Genomic DNA, 18,972 nt, shown 5'->3' on the forward strand with positions numbered 1-18,972 from the left:
GCATGGAATGCCCTACCTGCCAAAGTAGTTAACTCAGCCACATTAGAGGCATTTAAGCAGTCCTTGGATAAGCGTATGGATGAAGATGGGATAGTGTAGGGGGGATGGGCTTTGATCAGTTCACAGATCAGCGCAACATCAAGGACCAAGGGGCTTGTTCTGCGCTGTATTGCTCTATAAACAATCCAGATATTATTTTGGCAAAGTAATTCAAGAATTAGTCCTATGTACTTAAAGTTGAGCTTTGTGAAAACTTTAATTCTTGTATAGTGTTTTAATGGACAGAATCATGTGTACATTTTAAAAACATTTAAACCAGTGTTGACAGGATACAAAAAAAACTATGCCAAAAAAAGCATTTCGTACATGATAATGGAAGCAGGTTCAATAGTAAATTTTAAGAAGGAATCAGGGAAAGAGTAAGGGAATAGAAATAACTGAATAGCTGTTTCAAACACTAGAGTGTGGTGCTGGAAAAGCACAGCAGGTCAGGCAGCATCTGAGGAGCTGGAGAATTGACGTTTTGTGCCTAAGACCTTCAATAGGATTATGCCTGAAACATAAATTCTCCTGCTCCTCGGATGCTGCCTGACCTGCTGTGCTTTTCCAGAACCCCACTCTTGATTCTGATCTCCAGCATTTGTAGTCCTCACTTTGTCCTAGCTGCTTCAAAGAGCCAATATTGGCACGATGCGTCAAATTACCTTTTGTGTTGTAAGATTCAATATGTTGGAAAGGATGGGCTAGAATTAGGGTCACAAGCATTTCAATATGTGAATTAAATTAGTTTCTTCAATCTTAAAATCAGCTATGAAGCAATACACTTTTACAAACTTTACATTATTAGAACAAATGACAACATCAAGTCATACCAATGTAACAGCATAAATTGGCAAATTATCAATTAAAAAGCTGCAAGACCTCTTTAAATAAAAGAAACAAATTTCATTCAATGACAATATATACTGGCTTCCCTCTCTCATCACTGTCGTTAGTGGGCCATATACCTTCTTCAGCAATCTAACCCATTGCTACCCAGCCATCACCAACCACCAAAAGGCAAATAAGTATCAAAGCTATTTTTTTCTATCTGCGCTCGAAGATCTGAGTAATGCTTTCTGTATTGCACATCAGAAAGTAAAACCTAAGCCTCAACACTGTCCAACATAGCTCTACCAGCCAACAAAACTACTGCAAAAATTTCGCAGTTCCATATTTATACCTCAAACACAATAGACACATTTATTACAATTTCAACACAAAGTTACACTACCCTAAAGTTAAGGAGCAAAATCAGGAGACAGGAACAGTCAAATTCAGGCTGGGCAATGCTTCAGGGTTTAGCTTCTGCAAAGAGGAAAGGTACTTAGTTTTGAAGATGTAATGCAAATCTCAGTATCATACCTAAGGAAGGATATTTTGCCCCTGAGAAGAGTTCAATGCAAGTTTACAAATATGATACCTGGATTCAGAGGTTAAGTCATGAGGAGAGATTGGACAAATTAGGTCCATTTTCTCTAGAATTCAGAAGGTTAAGGGGTGATATAATCAAGGTTTTCAAGTTATTAACAGGAAAAGGCAGGGTAGATAAAGATAAACAATGTCGATGGGTTGAACATTCTAGAACCATGGGGTATACTGTAAAAATCATGGCCATGCCATTCAGGAGAGACGTTAGAAAACACTTGTACATGCAAAGAATAGCGAAGGTTTGGAACTCTCTTCCTCAAACGGCCATTGTTAATTCAATTGTTAATTTTAAATTGGGATGTGGGCCCAAGGCAGGCCTATTGAGTTAGGCCACAGATCAGACCATAGGTCACATGATCTTATTGAAAGGTGAAGCAGATTCAAGGGGCTGAATGGCCTACTCCAGTTCCTATGTTCCTTTGACAAACAAAAAGATAAATGCACATCATGTCTCAAACTCTCCAACCTCTTCGTCGGGACAACAGTAATATTCTACAAAGCAGATCTGTCCATCTTCATTCCGGATCATATATTGTAAGGAGAGAAATCCACGGTTATCTGTACGGAGCGAAACTTTACAGGACAGAGCCAAGGCCTTAATAGATGGCTTCAGTAATGAAATTTTATACCTGATAAGAAAGAACAAAATTAAATTTTAATAACAAAATAGAAGAGACTGCAGTAACAGAATGCAATCAATACGTCATCTTACCTGTTACATTGGGTCTGGTTGCAATGGAATGCCTCAATCATATCAGAGTCTTTGGGATAATCACAGTGTATGCTTCCAGCATTCCCAAAAGTAGATAACCTGAAACAGAAATGGTGCTTAAAAGCAGTTTGTGACCAATTAATTAAAAAACCCAGATGATAATAGAGGATAACAAATGGTAATGACACAGGAGGGCAGCTTTCCATAATAATATGAAAAGATAAATTAGAAAGTTGGAAATAGAGTCAAGATATGGCTACGACAGGCTGTGTGACGAGTGTTGTTCCCAGGAATATGCACTTTGATCTCAGCTTTCAACATATTAAATGGAGATGAAGGAATAGAGAATCATAGTAACCAAGTTTGCTGATGACCCCAAACTAGAGAACTCATAAACAATGTATGTGGGAGCAAACTGATCTGATGGAGAAGTAGAGAACTTTAAATGCCCATGATCAGAAGTCACAAAACTAATGAACAAGTACATAAAAAAAAATTAAAACGCTATTGGAACATTGGAAGTATAAGCCAAGGGAGTAGAAATTACGCAGTTTTATATAGTTCTGGAGCATTGCCTCCAATTCTGTACAAAGTTGCTTCACCTGACAAAGGAGAATTGCTTCAAAAGCTCATTATTTCAAATAAACCTGATGAATTATATATAACCTGATGTTGTGTGATTTCTGACTTTGTCCACCCCAGTCCATTACCAGCACCTCTGTACACCACATTTCAGTAATGGTAAAAGCAGCATGCAATAGACAGAGCTGAATAATTCCAAAAGAACAAAGAAAATTTACAGCCTAGGAACAGGCCCTTCAGCTCTCCAAGCCGGAGCTGATCCAAATGTACTGTCTAAACCTGTCGGTCAATTCCTAAGCATTTGTATCACTCTGCTCCCCACCTACTCATGCATCTGTCCAGATATATCTTAAATGAATCTACTATGCCAGCAGAGGTGGTAGAGGCAGGCAACGCGTTCCAAAAGCCCACGACCCTCTATGTGAAGTACTTGCTGCGTGTATCCCCCTTAAACCTTCCACCTCTCACCTTGAAAGCGTCACTTCTCGTTATTGAATCCTCACCCGGGAAAAAGCTTGTCTCTATCTACCCTGTCTATATCCTTCATGATTTTGTAAACTTCAAACAGGTCCCCCCTCAATCTTTTTTCTAATGAAAACAAACCTAACCTATTCAAAATCTCTTCATAGCTAGCACCTTCCATACTAGGCAACATCCTCGTAAACCTTCTCTGCACCCTCTCCAAAGCGTCCACATCCTTTTGGTAATGTGGCGACCAGAACTGTACACAGTATTCTAAATGGGGCCAAACCAATGTCTTGTACAATGTTAACATGACTTGCCAGCTCTTATACTCAATATCTCATCCAATGAAAGCAAGCATACTATATGCCTTCTTGACCACTCTATCCACCTGTGCATCAACCTTCAGGGTACAATGGACCTGCACTCCCAAATCTCTCTGCCCATCAACTTTTCCCGAGGCTCTTCTGTCCACTGTATAATTCGTTCTAGAATTAGTCTTGCCGAAATGCATCACCTCACATTTGTCTGGACTGAAATCCATCTGCCATTTTTCCACCCAACTCTCCAGTCTATCTGTATCCTCCTGTATTCTCTGACAGTCTCTTGTGCTTTTTGCTACTCCACCAATCTTCACGTCATTTGCAAACTTGCTGATCAGACCAACAGTGTCCTCTTTCAGATCATTTATGTATATTACACACAACAGTGGCCCCAATACTGATCCCTGTGGAACACCACTGGTCACCTTTCAACTCCCTTCTACTACTACTCTGTCTCCTGTTGCTCAACCAGTTCTTTATTCACCTAGCTAGAACACCCTGCACACCGTTTGACTTCACTTTCTCCATTAGTCTACCATGGGGAACCTTGTCAAACGCTTTACTAAAGTCCATGTATATGACTTCAACAGCCTTTCCTTCATCTATCAGCTTAGTCACTTCTTCGAAGAACTCTATTAAGTTGGTAAGGCTCCCCTGCACAAACCATGTTGCCTATCACTGATAAGTCCATTCTTTTCTAAATATAAATGGATCCTATCCCTCAATACCTTCTCCAGCAACTTTCCCACCAGCAATGTCAGGCTCACTGGTCTGTAGTTATCCGGAATATCCCTACTACCCTTCTTGTACAGGGGGAACAACATGAGCAACCTTCCAGTCCTTCGGCACCTCACCTGTATTTAAGGATGCCACAAAGATATCTGTCAGGGCCCCAGCTACTTCCTCTCTCGCCTCCCTCAGCAACCTGGGATAGATCCCATCTGGTCCTGGGGATATGTCCACCTTAACTTCTAGCCTACCCAATACATCTTCCCTACTTATGTCAACGTGATCCAGACTAATCAAACTTCATTTTCTAATCTCAACACTCATCATATTCCTTTCCTCAGTAAACACTGAGGCAAAGTAATCATTCAGAATCTCACCCATTCTCTCAGGTTCGACACGATGGATCAGATTGAATCTCTGCAGTCCCACCACATCCAGTTACAGATGGTGGTGGACAATTAAGCTAACTGGAGGAGCAGCCTCCACAAATATCCCCATCCTCAATTAACGGAAGCCCAAAAGATGAGACCAAAGCATTGTAGTTAGAAGTGTTGAGAGAATGATCCATCTTGGCCTCCTTCTGTGATGCCCTGTATCACAGGTATCAGTCTTCAGCCAATTCAATTTCTTCATATTATATCCAGAGAAACAGTTGGAAGCACTTGATACTGCAAAAGCTCTGGGGTCGGACAACATTCCAGTAATGGTACTGAAGGTTTGTAATCCAGAATTGACTGCACTCCTAGCCAAGCTTTTCTAATACAGCCACAATACATTGTAGGCAGTTTGTTGGAACATAAGAACTAGGAGCAGGAGTAAGCCGTCCAGCCCTTCGAGCCTGCTCCGCCACTCAATAAGATCATGGCTAATCTTTGCGTGGACTCAGCTCCACTTAGGCGTGTTTTCAACATATCCCTCAATTCCTTTATTTTTCAAAAAAGTATCTACCTTAGCTTTATAATCGATTGCTTAAGTAGCGTCAACTACTTCCCTGGGCAAGGAATTCCACAGACTAACAATCCTCTGGGTGAAGAAGTTCCTTCTCAGTTCAGTTCTAAACCTGCTTTGTCTAATCTTGAGTTCATGCCCTCTTGTCCTAGTTTCACCCATCAATGGAATCATCCTATCTATTTCTATTTTACCAATTCCATTCATAATTTTATATGTTTCTATAAGATCACTCCTCATTCTTCTGAATTCCAATGAATATAATCCCAATCTATTTAGCCTCTCCTTGTAAGCTAACCCCCTCAACTCCGGAATCAACCTAGTGAATCTCCTCTGCATCCCCTCCAGTGCCAGTACGTCCTTTCTTAAGTAAGGAGACCAAATCTGCACACAGTATTCCAGATGTGGCCTCACCAGTACCTTATACAGCTGTAACATTACCTCTCTGCTTTTAAACTCAACCTTTTAGCAATGAAGGACAAAATTATAGTTGCCTTCCTAATTATTTATTGTACCTGCAGACCAACCTTCTGTAATTCATGCACCCAGGTCCCTCTGCACAACAGCACACTGCAACTTTTTACCATTCAAGTAATAATCCACTTGGCTGAGACTCCTACTAAAATGTATGACTTCACATTTACCAACTTTGTATTTCATCTGCCAGACCTTTGCCCACTCACTTAGTGTATCTATGTTCCTCTGCAAAGTTTCACAGTCCTCTGCACACTTTGCTCTGCCACTCATCTTAGTGTCAACAGCAAATTTTGACACCGTACAAGTGGTCCCAACTCCAAATCATCTACATAAATTGTAAATAATTATGGTCCCAACACCAATCCGAGGGATACCATTAGTCACTGATTGCCAGCCATAATAGCACTCATTTATTCCCATGCTTTGCTTCCCGTCAGTCAACCAACTCTCTATCGACGCTAATACGTATTCTTAACACCATGCATCCTTATCCTATGCAGCCTCATGTGCGGCACCCTGTCAAAGGCCTTTTGGAAATCTAGGTACACCACATCCACTGGGTCCCTGTTGTCCACCTTGCTTGAAATGTCTTCATAGAATTCTAAAAGATTCGTGAAGCATGACCTGCGCTTCATGAACCCATGCTGTGCCTGTACAATGGGACACTTTCTTTCGAGATGCCCTGCTATTTCTTCCTTGATAAGAGACTCCAGCATCTTTCTCACTACAGAGGTTAAGCTCACTGGTCTATATCTTTTGTCTACTTCCCTTTTTAAACAGTAGTGTCACATTTGCTATTTTCCAATCTGCTGGGACTGCCCCAGAGTCCAGCGAAATTTGGAAAATTACCGCCAGTCCACCTATTTCTCCTGCCATCTCTTTTAGTACTCGAGGATGTATTCCATCAGGGCCAGGAGACGTATCTATCCTTAGCTCCATTAGCTTACCCAACACTAGCTCTTCTATAATAATAATTGTTTCCAGGTCCTCATCTATCTTATCACTTACTGGCACGTTATTAGTATCCTCCACAGTGAAGACTGATACAAAAGTACCTGTTCAATGCCTTAGCCATTTCATCATATCCCATAACTAACTGCCTCTTCTCATCCTCCAAAATGACTAACATTTACTTTAGCCACTCTTCATTTTATATATTTATAGAAACTTTTACTATCTTCATATTCCGTGCCAGTCTTTTTTGTCATCTCTACCTTACTTTTCTTTATAGCTCTTTTTTGTGGCTTTCTGTGGACCTTTAAAGTTCTCCCAATCTTCTAGAGTCCTGCTGTTTTTGGCCACTTTATATGCCTTCTCTTTCACTTTGATAGCCTGCTTCATTCCTTAGACGTCCATGGAAAATTATCCCTCCTCTTACAGTCCTTTCTTCTCACCAGAATATACTTTTGCTGAGCACTTTGAAAAACTTCTTTGAAGGTCTTCCACTGCTCGTCAACTGTCGCACCATAAAGTCTCTGTTTCCAGTCTACTTTAGCCAGGCTCTCCCTCATTCTATCATAGTCCCCCTTATTCAAGCACAGGACCCTAGTATTGGATTTTATCTTCACACTATCCAGCTGAATTTTAAATTCAACCATAGTGTGATCACTCCTTCCAAGAGGATCCCTGACTATGAGGTCATTAACTATTCCTGTCTCATTACACAGGACCAGATCTAGGATAGCTTGCTACTGCCTCATCGGTTCCAATACATGCTGTTCAAGAAATCTATCCAGGATACACTCAATGAACTCCTCCTCAAGGCTACCCTGACTGAACTGGTTCAACCAATCTGCATGCAGATTAAAATCCCCCATGATAATAGCTGTACTATTTTTTCAGGTATTAGTTATTTCCTTGTTTATTGCCCCCCCCCCCCCCCCCAATGTGATGTTATTCTGGATGGTTTGCTAGCTGAGCTGGAAGGTTCATTTTCGGACGTTTCGTCATCATACTAGGTAACATCATCAGTGAGCCTCCGGATAAAGCATTTATGGTATGGCCCACCTTCTATTTGTGTGTTTAGATTTCCTTGGGTTGATGTCATTTCCTGTTCTTTTTCTCAGGGGCTGGTAAATGGAATCCAAGTCGATGTGGTTGTTGATTAGAGTTCTGGTTGGAATGCCATTCTTCTAGGCATTCTCGCACGCGTCTCTGTTTGGCTTGAACCAGGATGGATGTGTTGTCCCAGTCAAAGTGGTGTCCTTCCTCATTTGTATGTAAGGATACTAGTGAGAGTTGGTCATGTCTTTTTGTGGCTAGTTGATGTTTATGTATCCTGGTGACTAGTTTTCTGCCTGTTTACAGTTCTTGCAAGGTATTTTGTAAATGACATTAATTTTGCTTGCTATCTACATAGGGTCTTTCAAGTTCATTAGCTGTTGTTTTAATATGTTGATGGGTTTGTAGGCTATGATGCCAAGAGGTCTGAGTAGTCTGGCAGTCATTTGCAAGATGTCTTTGATGTAGGGGAGAGTGACTAGGGTTTCTGGACATGTTTTGTCTGCTTCTTTGGGTTTGTTGCTGAGAAATCGGCAGACTGCGTTCATTGGGTATCCATTCTTTTTGAATATACTGTATAGGCGATTTTCCTCTGCTCTTTGTAATTCCTCTGTGCTGCAGTGTGTGGTGGCTTGTCGAAATAATGTCCTAATGCAGCTTCGTTTGTGGGTGTTGGGATGATTGCTTCTGTAGTTCAGTATTTGGTCCATATGTGTTGTTTTCCTGTGGACGCTGGTTTGAAGCTCCCCATTGGCTGTTTGCTCTACTGTGACATCTAGGAATGACAGTTTGTGGTTATTTTCCTCCTCTTTAGTGAATTGTATTACTGATGGTCTTGACGGTTTCCTCTAATGTTTCGTTTAGTGATGACAAAGGTGTCATCCATGTAGTAGACTCAAAGTTTGGGTTGGATGGTTAGCAGAGCTCGGTAAAAACAAGGACTGAAGATGCTGGAAACCAGAGTCCAGACTAGCACAGCATGTCAGGCAGCATCCGAGGAGCAGGAAAAAAAAAATCAACGTTTCGGGCAAAAGCCCTTTATCAGGAACATAGCTGTTTAATTGAGTCTCTGCATTATTGCCTCTGCTAAGAACCCTGATATTGGAAATCCCATGGGTGTTCTGTTGGTTTGTCTGTAGGTTTTGTTGTTGAAAGTAAAATGGGTGGTAATGCATAGGTTCACTAGCTTGATGACATTGACCTCACTGATGAAGTTGGTGGCGTTTGGTGGATGTGTTTTTGGTTCTTCTAATAGTGTAGTCAGTGTTTCCTTGACCAGGTTGATGTTGTTGGATGTGAACAGGGCTGTTACATCAAAAGAGACCATTATTTCATCCTCTTCTATCTAGGCGTTTTTGATGGTCTTCAGGAATTCTTGGACAGAGCGGTGTTAGTCTTCTACTAGGTGTTTTAGTCTTTGGTGTAGCTCCTTGGCCAATCTGTAAGTTGCTGTTCCAGGTAGCGAGACTATGGGTCTGAGGGGGGCTTCTAGTTTGTGAATTTTAGGTAATCTGTAGAAGCCTGGTGTGTTGGATCTGTCTGGTTTTGTTTTTTGGAAGTTGGTCTTATTTATTTCTCCAGATTTCTGAAGTTTTTTGAGTAAGGCTGTGATTCGGTTATTATTTGGTGACCTATAGACTACACTTATCAGTGAGTTACTCTTCGTGGAATTCCTAATTTCCACCCAAAAGCATTCAACCTCATGCTCCACAGGATCTACATAATCTCTCAGCACCACCCTGATGTCATCCTTGAATATCAGAGCTACACCACCTCCTTTGCATTTCTGAGATCAGGAGGAAGTTAATCTCTCAGAGGGTTGAGATATTTGGAACTCCTTGCCACAGAGAGCTGTGGGAATAGAGTCCTTGTACACATTTAAGGCTGAGATAGATAGTTTCTTGACCAGTGTGGGAATCTAGAGTTACAGGGAAAAGGCAGGAAGGTGGATATGAGGAATGTTGAATTAGCCATGATCCTATTGAATTGCATAGCAAGCATGAGGGGCTAAACAGCCTACTTCTATTCCTTGTGGTGGGGGCGGAGTGGCTTCCTCCTGAGGAAGGTACACAGTCAGACTGTTGAAGAAGTGTCAGGTACAGATTATGATCCTCCTTTGTTAAGGCCTACTTGAGTTCAAAGTTAACACCGTACCTGAAATTGGGTTTTTCTGGAGACATTGTGATCTGCAGCACCTCACTGCTCATATCAAGCTCGGCAAAAGCCTCCCGAAGGCTTTCTGACTGCAGAATTATTTTATTTACAACATTTGTGCTACAGAAGTCAAAGTCAAGAGTTTCCTCTGGTTCCTGAGTCTGAATCTTACAAACTGTTACCACACCACTCTCCTCCAGAAACAGTGTCAATGGGTATCCATATCCACGGTAACACATCTTCAGGGCTGTTGTCATTCCTACAAAGAAAGAATAGGAGAGACAGCTCCAGGTCAACATTCAGTATTTTAATTTTAAAAGCGTCGTCATTTTAATGGGCTCAAATCTGAAATTATCAAAATACATTTACCTGGCAGGGAACTTGCACTAAATATTGAGAGACAATCAAGGAGAACTGTTAGGTTTACTACAAACATCACAGAGTCCTCCTCAATTCGAAATTCTTGAAAAATACATGCCTAAAAAAAAATGTTAAGCAGTGAATCTTCAAATGGAACAAACCATACAGTTCACCAGGGAGAGAGTTAATAAGGATATGAATGAGTGCGTCCAGTCCCTTATCCTGTTCCCACACCAAACAACCCAGCCCAAGATCCCTCCTTTCCCCCTTATAAGACCATAGACACAGGAGCAGTATAGGCAAAAAAGTGAGGATGGCAGATGCTGGATGTTAGAGTCGAGAGTGCGGTGCTGGAAAATCACAACAGGTCAGGCAGCATCCGAGGAGCAGGAGAACTGACGTTTTGCTAAAGCCCTTCATCAGGAGCAGTAATAGGCCATTCAGCCCATCGAGTCTGCTCTGTCATTCAAGAAGATCACAGCCCCATCTAATAATCCTTAACTCCAATTTCCTACCTCTTCTTCAAATCCCTTGATTTCCCGATTAGTTAAAAATCTGTCAATCTCAGTATTAAATATACTTTATGACCTATTCTCAACAGCCTTCTGCAGGAAAGAATTTAACAGGTTCACAACTCTAGGCTTAGACTCTGCCACAAGGGGGAACAACTTCTCCACAGCTTCCCTTTCACGCTCTTGATAAATCTTGCCTACTAAGAATAAGTCACTTTTCATTCTTATAAATCCCAACTACTGACCTAACTGACCTAATCATCTTCTCCTTAAACAACAGTCCCTTCAGGCCTAGTGTCAGCCTGGTGAACCTCTTTTAGACTTTGTCCATTACCAGCATAATTTTTCCTTAAATAAGGAGCCCAGAAACGCCTCAATATTCCAACAGTCTTCTGGCTAGTGCTTTGTACAGTTTTATCAAAGCCTTACTACTTCTTCATTCCATTGAAATAAGAAGCCAAAAGCACACTTGCCTTCCCTCTTACTTGCTGAACTTGGATACTAGCTATTTGTGATTCATAGGTGAGGACTCTCAAATCTCTTTGTTCTGTAATTTTCCGCAATCTTTCTTATTTAATAACACTCAGTTTCTCTATTCTTCAGACCAAAGTGCAAAACCTTACATTTCCCATGTAATATTCTATTTGCCATGTTTTTGCCTACTCACTTAACCGGTCTATATCCAGCACAGAAAGAGTAATAGAAATGTACAGCATGGAAACAAAAACCTTCAGTCCAACTCGCCCATGTTGACCAGATATCCTAAATTAATCTCGTCCCATTTGCCAAGATTTGGCCCATGAATCTTCCTAATCATATATCCATCCAGAAGGCTTTTAAATGTTGTACTTGTATGAGCTTCCATCACTTCCTCTGACACCTCATTCCATACATGCACCACCTCCTGCATGTAAAAGTTGCTCCTTAGATCCTTTTTAAATCTTTTCCCCTCTCACCTTAAACCTGTGCCCTCATTTTTGGACTCACCTACTCTAGGAAAAAAGACCTGACTATTCATCCTATCCTTGCCTCTGCAATGGAAAATTAACAAAAGTGACATTTACTCTGAAATCCATTTACTCTGAAATCTGAAAGACATTGCTTTACTAAATTTAAAGTTTTCTGACACTTTGCAACTTTGCTGAAGTTTGCAGTCGAGGGACAGCTTGTCTCTGCAGAACTTTGAAAACATTCAACAGGAGAAAAATATAAGAACAGTATGTCCACAACAAGGAAATGAAAAGAATAATTCAAATCTTCACAGTCTTTGTCCTTGACAGCGTGATAAGAAACAGAATAAGACGAATATCTGAATTATGCTCAGGGCCCTTGCATAAGGCATTTTTGTCAAGTGCATGTGGTTCCTCTGCAATGCAGAGGTTAAAGCTTTTTGGTTGCTCTTGCTAATAGTTGAGTCGAGTCAATTTAATTTCCACGGCACCCCTCATGATTTTATAAACTTCTACACAGTCACTCCTCAGTCTCTGACGCTCCAGGGAAAATAGCCCCATCCTATTCAGCCTGTCCCACTAGCTCAAACCTTCCAACCCTGTCCACATCCTTGTAAATCTTTTGTAAATCCTTTCAAGTTTCACAACATCCTTCCTATAGCAGGGAGACCAGAATTGAATGCAATGTTCCAAAAGTGGCCTAACCAATGTCCTGTACAACTGTAACATGACCTCCCAATTCCAGAACCAAACCATCATCTCCCAGACCATACAGAATCTCATCACCTCAGGAAATCTCCCACCCACAGCTTCCAACCTCAGAGTCCGGGAACCCTGCACTGCCCGGTTCTACCTCCTTCCCAAGATCCACAAGCCTGACCACCCTGGCCGACCCATTGTCTCAGCATGCTCCTGCCCCACTGAACTCATCTCTACATACCTTGACACTGTCCTATCCCCCCTAGTCCAGGAACTCCCCACATATGTTCGAGACACCACCCACGCCCTCCACCTCCTCCAAGACTTCCATTTCCCCGGCCCCCAATGCCTTATCTTCACCATGGATATCCAATCCCTCTACACCTCCATTCGCCATGACCAGGGCCTCCAAGCCCTCCATTTTTTCCTCTCCAGACGTCCCCAACAGTACCCTTCCACTGACACACTCATTCGTTTGGCCGAACTGGTCCTCACCCTTAACAATTTCTCCTTTGAATCCTCCCACTTCCTCCAGACCAAAGGTGTAGCCATGGGCACACGTATGGGCCCCAGCTATGCCGGTCTCTTTGTTGGCTATGTAGAGCAGTTGATCTTCCGTAATTACACTGGCACCACTCCCCACCTCTTCCTCCGCTACATTGATGACTGCATTGGCGCCACCTCGTGCTCCCGCGAGGAGGTTGAGCAATTCATCAACTTCACCAACACATTCCACCCGGACCTTAAATTTACCTGGACCATCTCTGACATCTCGCTCCCCTTCCTGGACCTCTCCATCTCCATTAGTGACGACCGACTTGACACTGACATTTTTTACAAACCCGACTCCCATAGCTACCTGGATTACACCTCTTCCCACCCTATCTCTTGCAAAAATGCCATCCCGTATCCCCAATTTCTCCGCCTCCGCCGTATGTGCTCCCAGGAGAAGCAGTTCCACCATAGAACACACCAGATGGCCTCCTTCTTTAGAGACCGCAATTTCCCTTCCCACGTGGTTAAAGATGCCCTCCAACGCATCTCGTCCACATCCTGCACCTCTGCCCTCAGACCCCACCCCTCCAACCGTAACAAGGACAGAACGCCCCTGGTGCTCACCTTCCACCCTACAAACCTTCGCATCAACCAAATCATCCGCCGACATTTCCGCCACCTCCAAAAAGACCCCACCACCACATGTCCTCGGCAGAGGAGGTCCTGGGCCTCCTTCACCGCCGCTCCCTCACCACCAGACGCCTGGAGGAAGAACGCCTCATCTTCCGCCTCGGAACACTTCAACCCCAGGGCATCAATGTGGACTTCAACAGCTTCCTCATTTCCCCTTCCCCCACCTCATCCTAGTTTCAAACTTCTAGCTCAGTTACTGTTTCCTTGACTTGTCCGACCTGCCTATCTTCTTTTCCACCTATCCACTCCACCCTCTCCTCCCTGACCTATCACCTTCATCTCCTCCCCCACTCACCCATTGTACTCTATGCTACTTTCTCCCCACCCCCACCCTCCTCTAGCTTATCTCTCCATGCTTCAGGCTCACTGCCTTTATTCCTGATGAAGGGCTTTTGCCCAAAACGTCGATTTCGCTGCTCGTTGGATGCTGCCTGAACTGCTGTGCTCTTCCAGCACCGCTAATCCAGTATTTGGTTTTCAGCATCTGCAGTCATTGTTTTTACCTCCCAATTCCTATATGCAATGCACTGACGAATAAAGGTAACCATACCAAACACCTTCTTCACTACCCAGTCAAGTGCAACCCTGCTTCTGAGGAACTATGAACATGAACCCAAAGGTCTCTTTGTTTGACAATACACCCCATGACCTTACCATTAAGTGCGTAAGTCCTGCTCCAATTTGTCCTACCAAAATACAACGCCACACATTTATCTAAATTAAAGTTCATCTGCCACTCCTTGGCCCATGTGCCCATCTGATCAAGTTTCCATTATACTCAGAGATAACATTCTTTGCTGTTCGATATACCATGAATTTTGGCGTCACCTGCTAACCTTCCACCACCACCTTGTCTCCTACCTTTGAGCCAATTTTGTATCCAAATGGCTAGTTCTCCCTCTATTCCATGTGATATAACCTTGCTAACCAGTTGACGAAGCGGAACCTTGACAAACACCTGACTGAAGCCCTTATAGCCAACATCTACTGTTCTTCCTTCAGTCTTCTTCATCACTTCTTCAAATATCTCAACCAAGTTAGTAAGGTATGATTTCCCATAGAGAAAGCTATGTTGACTGTCGCTAACCAGTCCTCACCTTTCCAAATATATTTGAATCCTGTCCCTCAGAATCCCCTCCAACAACCTAACCACCAGTGATGTTAGGCTTACTGGTCTATAGTGCCATGGTTTTTCCATACCACCTTGCTTAAACAATGGCACCACCTTAGCGAACCTTATCTTCCATCACCTCACCCATGGCTATCCATGATATATGTATCTCAGCAAGGAGCCCAACAATCACTTCCCTTGCTTCCCAAAGTTCTAGGGTACACCTGATCAGGTCCTGAGGATTTATCCACCTTTATGCATTTTACCATATCCAGCACCTCCTCCTCTGTAATACAGAGGCTTTTCAAGATATCACTACTTATTTTCCCAAGTTCTCTACCTTCTATACCTTTATTCAAAGTAAACACTGATGCAAAATATTTGTTTAGTATCTGACCCATGACCTGCTGTTCCACACATAGGCAGCCTTGCTGATCTTTAAAGAGCCCTATTCTCTCCCTCGTTACTCTTTGGTGCTTAATGTCTTTGCAGAATCCTTCTGGATTCTCCTTAACCCTATCATGTTCCCTTTTTGCCCTGCTGATTTCCCTCGAGTATGTTCCTATTGCCTTTATACTCTTATAGGGACTCACTCAATTCCTGCCTGTACTTGACATGCTTCTTTTTCTTGACCAGAGCATGAATCTCATTAGTTATTTAGCATTCACTACGTGTGCCAGCGTTCCCCTTCACATAAACATCTTTTTAAAGGTTTCCCACTTTTCAGCTGTCCCTTTACATGCGAAAACCACAACCACTGTTGAAAGTTCTTGCTCAATACAGTCAAAAATCAGCCTTTCTCCAATTTAGAACTTTAACTTTTAGATCATTTCTATCTCTTTCCGCAACTATTTTAAAACTAATAGAATTATGATCACTGGCCCCAGATTGCTCACCCACTGGGTGAGCAACACACCCCATGAGAGGTGAGAGGAGTGAAAGGGGAAAGATATAAGAGAGACCTAAGGGGCAACTTTTTCACGCAGAGAGTGGTGTGTGTATGGAATGAGCTGCCAGAGGATGTGGTGGAGGCTGGTACAATTGCAACATTTAAGAGGCATTTGGATGGGTATATGAATAGGAAGGGTTTGGAGGGAAATGGGCCAGATGCTGGCAGGTGGGACTAGATTGGGTTGGGATATCTGGTTGGCATGGACAGGTTGGACCGAAGGGTCTGTTCCTAAGGTGTACATCTCTATGATATCTCAGACACCTGCCCTGCCTTAATTCCCAGCTGGTCACATTTTGTTCCTTCTCTAGTAAGTACATCCACATACTGAAGAAGAAAAAAAAACTTTGTATACACTTTAAAATTCCTCTGCATCCAAGCCTTAAACCCTATAGCAGTACCCCCCCCCCCCGAGCCGGTACCTACTTCCCCTCCCCTCCCCCCCCCCCCGAGCCGGTACCTACTTCCCCTCCCCTCCCCCCCCCCCCGAGCCGGTACCTACTTCCCCTCCCCTCCCCCCCCCCCGAGCCGGTACCTACTTCCCCTCCCCTCCCCCCCCCCCCGAGCCGGTACCTACTTCCCCTCCCCTCCCCCCCCCCCGAGCCGGTACCTACTTCCCCTCCCCTCCCCCCCCCCCCCGAGCCGGTACCTACTTCCCCTCCCCTCGCCCCCCCCCCCCCCCCCCCGAGCCGGTACCTACTTCCCCTCCCCTCCCCCCCCCCCCCCGAGCCGGTACCTACTTCCCCTCCCCTCCCCCCCCCCCCCCCGAGCCGGTACCTACTTCCCCTCCCCTCCCCCCCCCCCCCCCGAGCCGGTACCTACTTCCCCTCCCCTCCCCCCCCCCGAGCCGGTACCTACTTCCCCTCCCCTCCGCCCCCCCCCCGAGCCGGTACCTACTTCCCCTCCCCCCCCCCTCCGAGCCGGTACCTACTTCCCCTCCCCTCCCCCCCCCCGAGCCGGTACCTACTTCCCCTCCCCTCCCCCCCCCCCCCCCCCCCGAGCCGGTACCTACTTCCCCTCCCCCCCCCCCCGAGCCGGTACCTACTTCCCCTCCCCCCCCCCCCAGCCGGTACCTACTTCCCCTCCCCTCCCCCCCCCCCCCCTCCGAGCCGGTACCTACTTCCCCTCCCCTCCCCCCCAGCCGGTACCTACTTCCCCTCCCCTCCCCCCCCCCCCCTCCGAGCCGGTACCTACTTCCCCTCCCCTCCCCCCCCCCCCCCCGAGCCGGTACCTACTTCCCCTCCCCTCCCCCCCCCCCGAGCCGGTACCTACTTCCCCTCCCCTTCCCCCCCCCCCCCCCCCGAGCCGGTACCTACTTCCCCTCCCCTTCCCCCCCCCCCCCCCCCCGAGCCGGTACCTACTTCCCCTCCCCTTCCCCCCCCCCCGAGCCGGTACCTACTCCCCCCCGAGCCGGTACCTACTCCCCCCCGAGCCGGTACCTGGATGAACGCGTTACCCTGAACGCTTTTGGCGGCTTCAACCGTCACCCTGATGCCATTCGCGGAGGCGAAGACCGTCGCTTGGTCTCGGAAATGAACGGCTTTGAGCAGATTCGACAAATGCCGCACATTGTCTAAAGTGGCAACGAGAACAAACCGATCATTTCCCGCGTCAGGCCCGGGGGTTTGCAGCATTGAGCCCGCGATCGGCAAAACCCCAGCCCCAGGCTTCAGGTCCCGTTAGGCCGCAGCTGCTCCCGCGGAATCTCGGCGCCAAGCAGCAAAGAGATACAACAGGTTTGAATTAATAAAGAAATCTTCAGTACTTTCAAAGCCTCTTATTGGTAACGAAATGAATCAATCACATTTGAAACCGTAAAGGCCATTCAGCCCAACGTGTCGGTGCTCATGCTCCCCAGCGAAAGCTCGGGCCGCCCTCCCACTTTCTCCTTTTGTAATTCCGTCCACTATCGCGGCCCCCGTCAGACTCTCAAACAAAACAAGTCGCTGCTATGAGCATGGCCCTCCTCCTCCTGTTACCCAATGCGTGTTTTACCAACTCTCTTAAATCTGTGCATCTCTGCCTCTCATAACTTTTATATACTTCAGATCCTCCCTCAGTCTCCTTTACTCAAAATTCAGAGGAACATCGATTATTCGAGTATTAACTATTCAAATATCGGATTATCCGAGGTCCGGATAGAAATATTACATCAAAGACATGTTTCCAACACTGATCACAGACCAAGCCTATAGAACAATACAGCACAGAACAGGCCCTTCGGCCCTAAATGTTGCGCCAACCCTTGAACTAATCAAATACTGGATTAGTGTTGCTGGAAGAGCACAGCAGTTCAGGCAGCATCCAACTAGCAGCGAAATCGACATTTCAGGCCCTTCATCAGGAATAAAGGCAGTGAGCCTGAAGCATGGAGAGATAAGCTAGAGAAGGGTGGGGGTGGGGAGAGAGTAGCATAGAGTACAATGGGTGAGTGGGGGAGGGGATGAAGGTGATAGGTCAAGGAGGAGAGGGTGGAGTGGATAGGTGGAAAAGAAGATAGGCAGGTCGGACAAGTCAAGGAGACAGTGCTGAGCTGGAAGTTTGAAAATAGGATGAGGTGGGGGAAGGGGAAATGAGGAAACTGTTGAAGTCCACATTGATGCCCTGGGGTTGAAGTGTTCCGAGGCGGAAGATGAAACGTTCTTCCTCCAGGCGTCTGGTGGTGAGGGAGCGGCGGTGAAGGAGGCCCAGGGCCTCCATGTCCTCGGCAGAGTGGGAGGGGGCGTTGAAATGTTGGGCCACGGGGCGGTTTGGTTGATTGGTGCGGGTGTCTCGGAGATGTTCCCTAAAGCGCTCTGCTAGGAGGCGCCCAGTCTCCCCAATGTAGGGGAGACCACATCGGGAGCAACGGATACAATAAATGATATTAGTGGATGTGCAGGTGAAACTTTGATGGATGTGGAAGGCTCCTTTAGGGCCTTGGATAGAGGTGAGGGAGGAAGTGTGGGCGCAGGTTTTACAGTTCCTGCAGTGGCAGGGGAAAGTGCCAGAATGGGAGGGTGAGTCGTAGGGGGGTGTGGACCTGACCAGGTAGTCACGGAGGGAACGGTCTTTGTGGAAGGCGGAAAGGGGTGGGGAGGGAAATATATCCTAATCAAAGCCCTTCCCTCAACACTATCCCATTATCATTCATGTGCCTATCCAAGGATTGTTTAAATCTCCCTATTGTGGCTGAGTTAACTACATTGGCAGGCAGAGCATTCCACACTCTTACCACTCTTTGAGTAAAGAACCTGCTTCTGACATCTGTCTTAAATCTATCACCCCTCAATTTGTAGCTATGCACCCTTGTACAAGCTGATGTCATCATCCTAGGAAAAAGACTTCCACTGTCTACCCTATTTA

The 18,972-nt window shown here is 45.2% G+C and overlaps 1 protein-coding gene across 4 annotated transcripts; it reads right to left on the minus strand.

Annotated features, from left to right (window-relative positions):
* Window positions 1-267: 267 nt before the first annotated feature.
* Window positions 268-17,955, minus strand: LOC140496232 (cell cycle checkpoint protein RAD1-like). 4 transcript variants are annotated; one of them, XM_072595731.1, is made up of 5 exons: window positions 17,067-17,955; window positions 10,228-10,336; window positions 9,859-10,117; window positions 2,183-2,281; window positions 268-2,099 (listed from the first exon to the last, which is right to left on the minus strand). In XM_072595731.1, exons 1-5 carry the CDS (start codon window positions 17,259-17,261, stop codon window positions 1,916-1,918), a joined length of 846 nt encoding a protein of 281 aa, XP_072451832.1. In that variant the 5' UTR covers window positions 17,262-17,955; the 3' UTR covers window positions 268-1,915. The 4 variants fall into 4 exon arrangements, with proteins under 4 accessions (XP_072451832.1, XP_072451836.1, XP_072451834.1 ...); XM_072595735.1 differs by lacking the exon at window positions 17,067-17,955 and adding an exon at window positions 13,499-13,797; XM_072595733.1 differs by lacking the exon at window positions 17,067-17,955 and adding an exon at window positions 13,133-13,397.
* Window positions 17,956-18,972: the final 1,017 nt, after the last annotated feature.

The sequence above is a fragment of the Chiloscyllium punctatum genome, chromosome 26 (genome assembly GCF_047496795.1).
Source record: "Chiloscyllium punctatum isolate Juve2018m chromosome 26, sChiPun1.3, whole genome shotgun sequence".
Lineage (NCBI taxonomy): Eukaryota > Metazoa > Chordata > Chondrichthyes > Orectolobiformes > Hemiscylliidae > Chiloscyllium > Chiloscyllium punctatum.

Bases quoted from the DNA above. Each gene is read 5' to 3' on its own strand.
- LOC140496232 (XM_072595731.1), bottom strand. From the start codon at position 17,261: ATGCTGCAAACCCCCGGGCCTGACGCGGGAAATGATCGGTTTGTTCTC. The intron at 10,118-10,227 runs GTAAATGTATTT...CTTTCTTTGTAG, and splicing joins TAGTGCAAGTTCCCTGCCAG to GAATGACAACAGCCCTGAAG. The intron at 2,100-2,182 runs GTAAGATGACGT...CTTTCTTATCAG, and splicing joins AACCAGACCCAATGTAACAG to GTATAAAATTTCATTACTGA.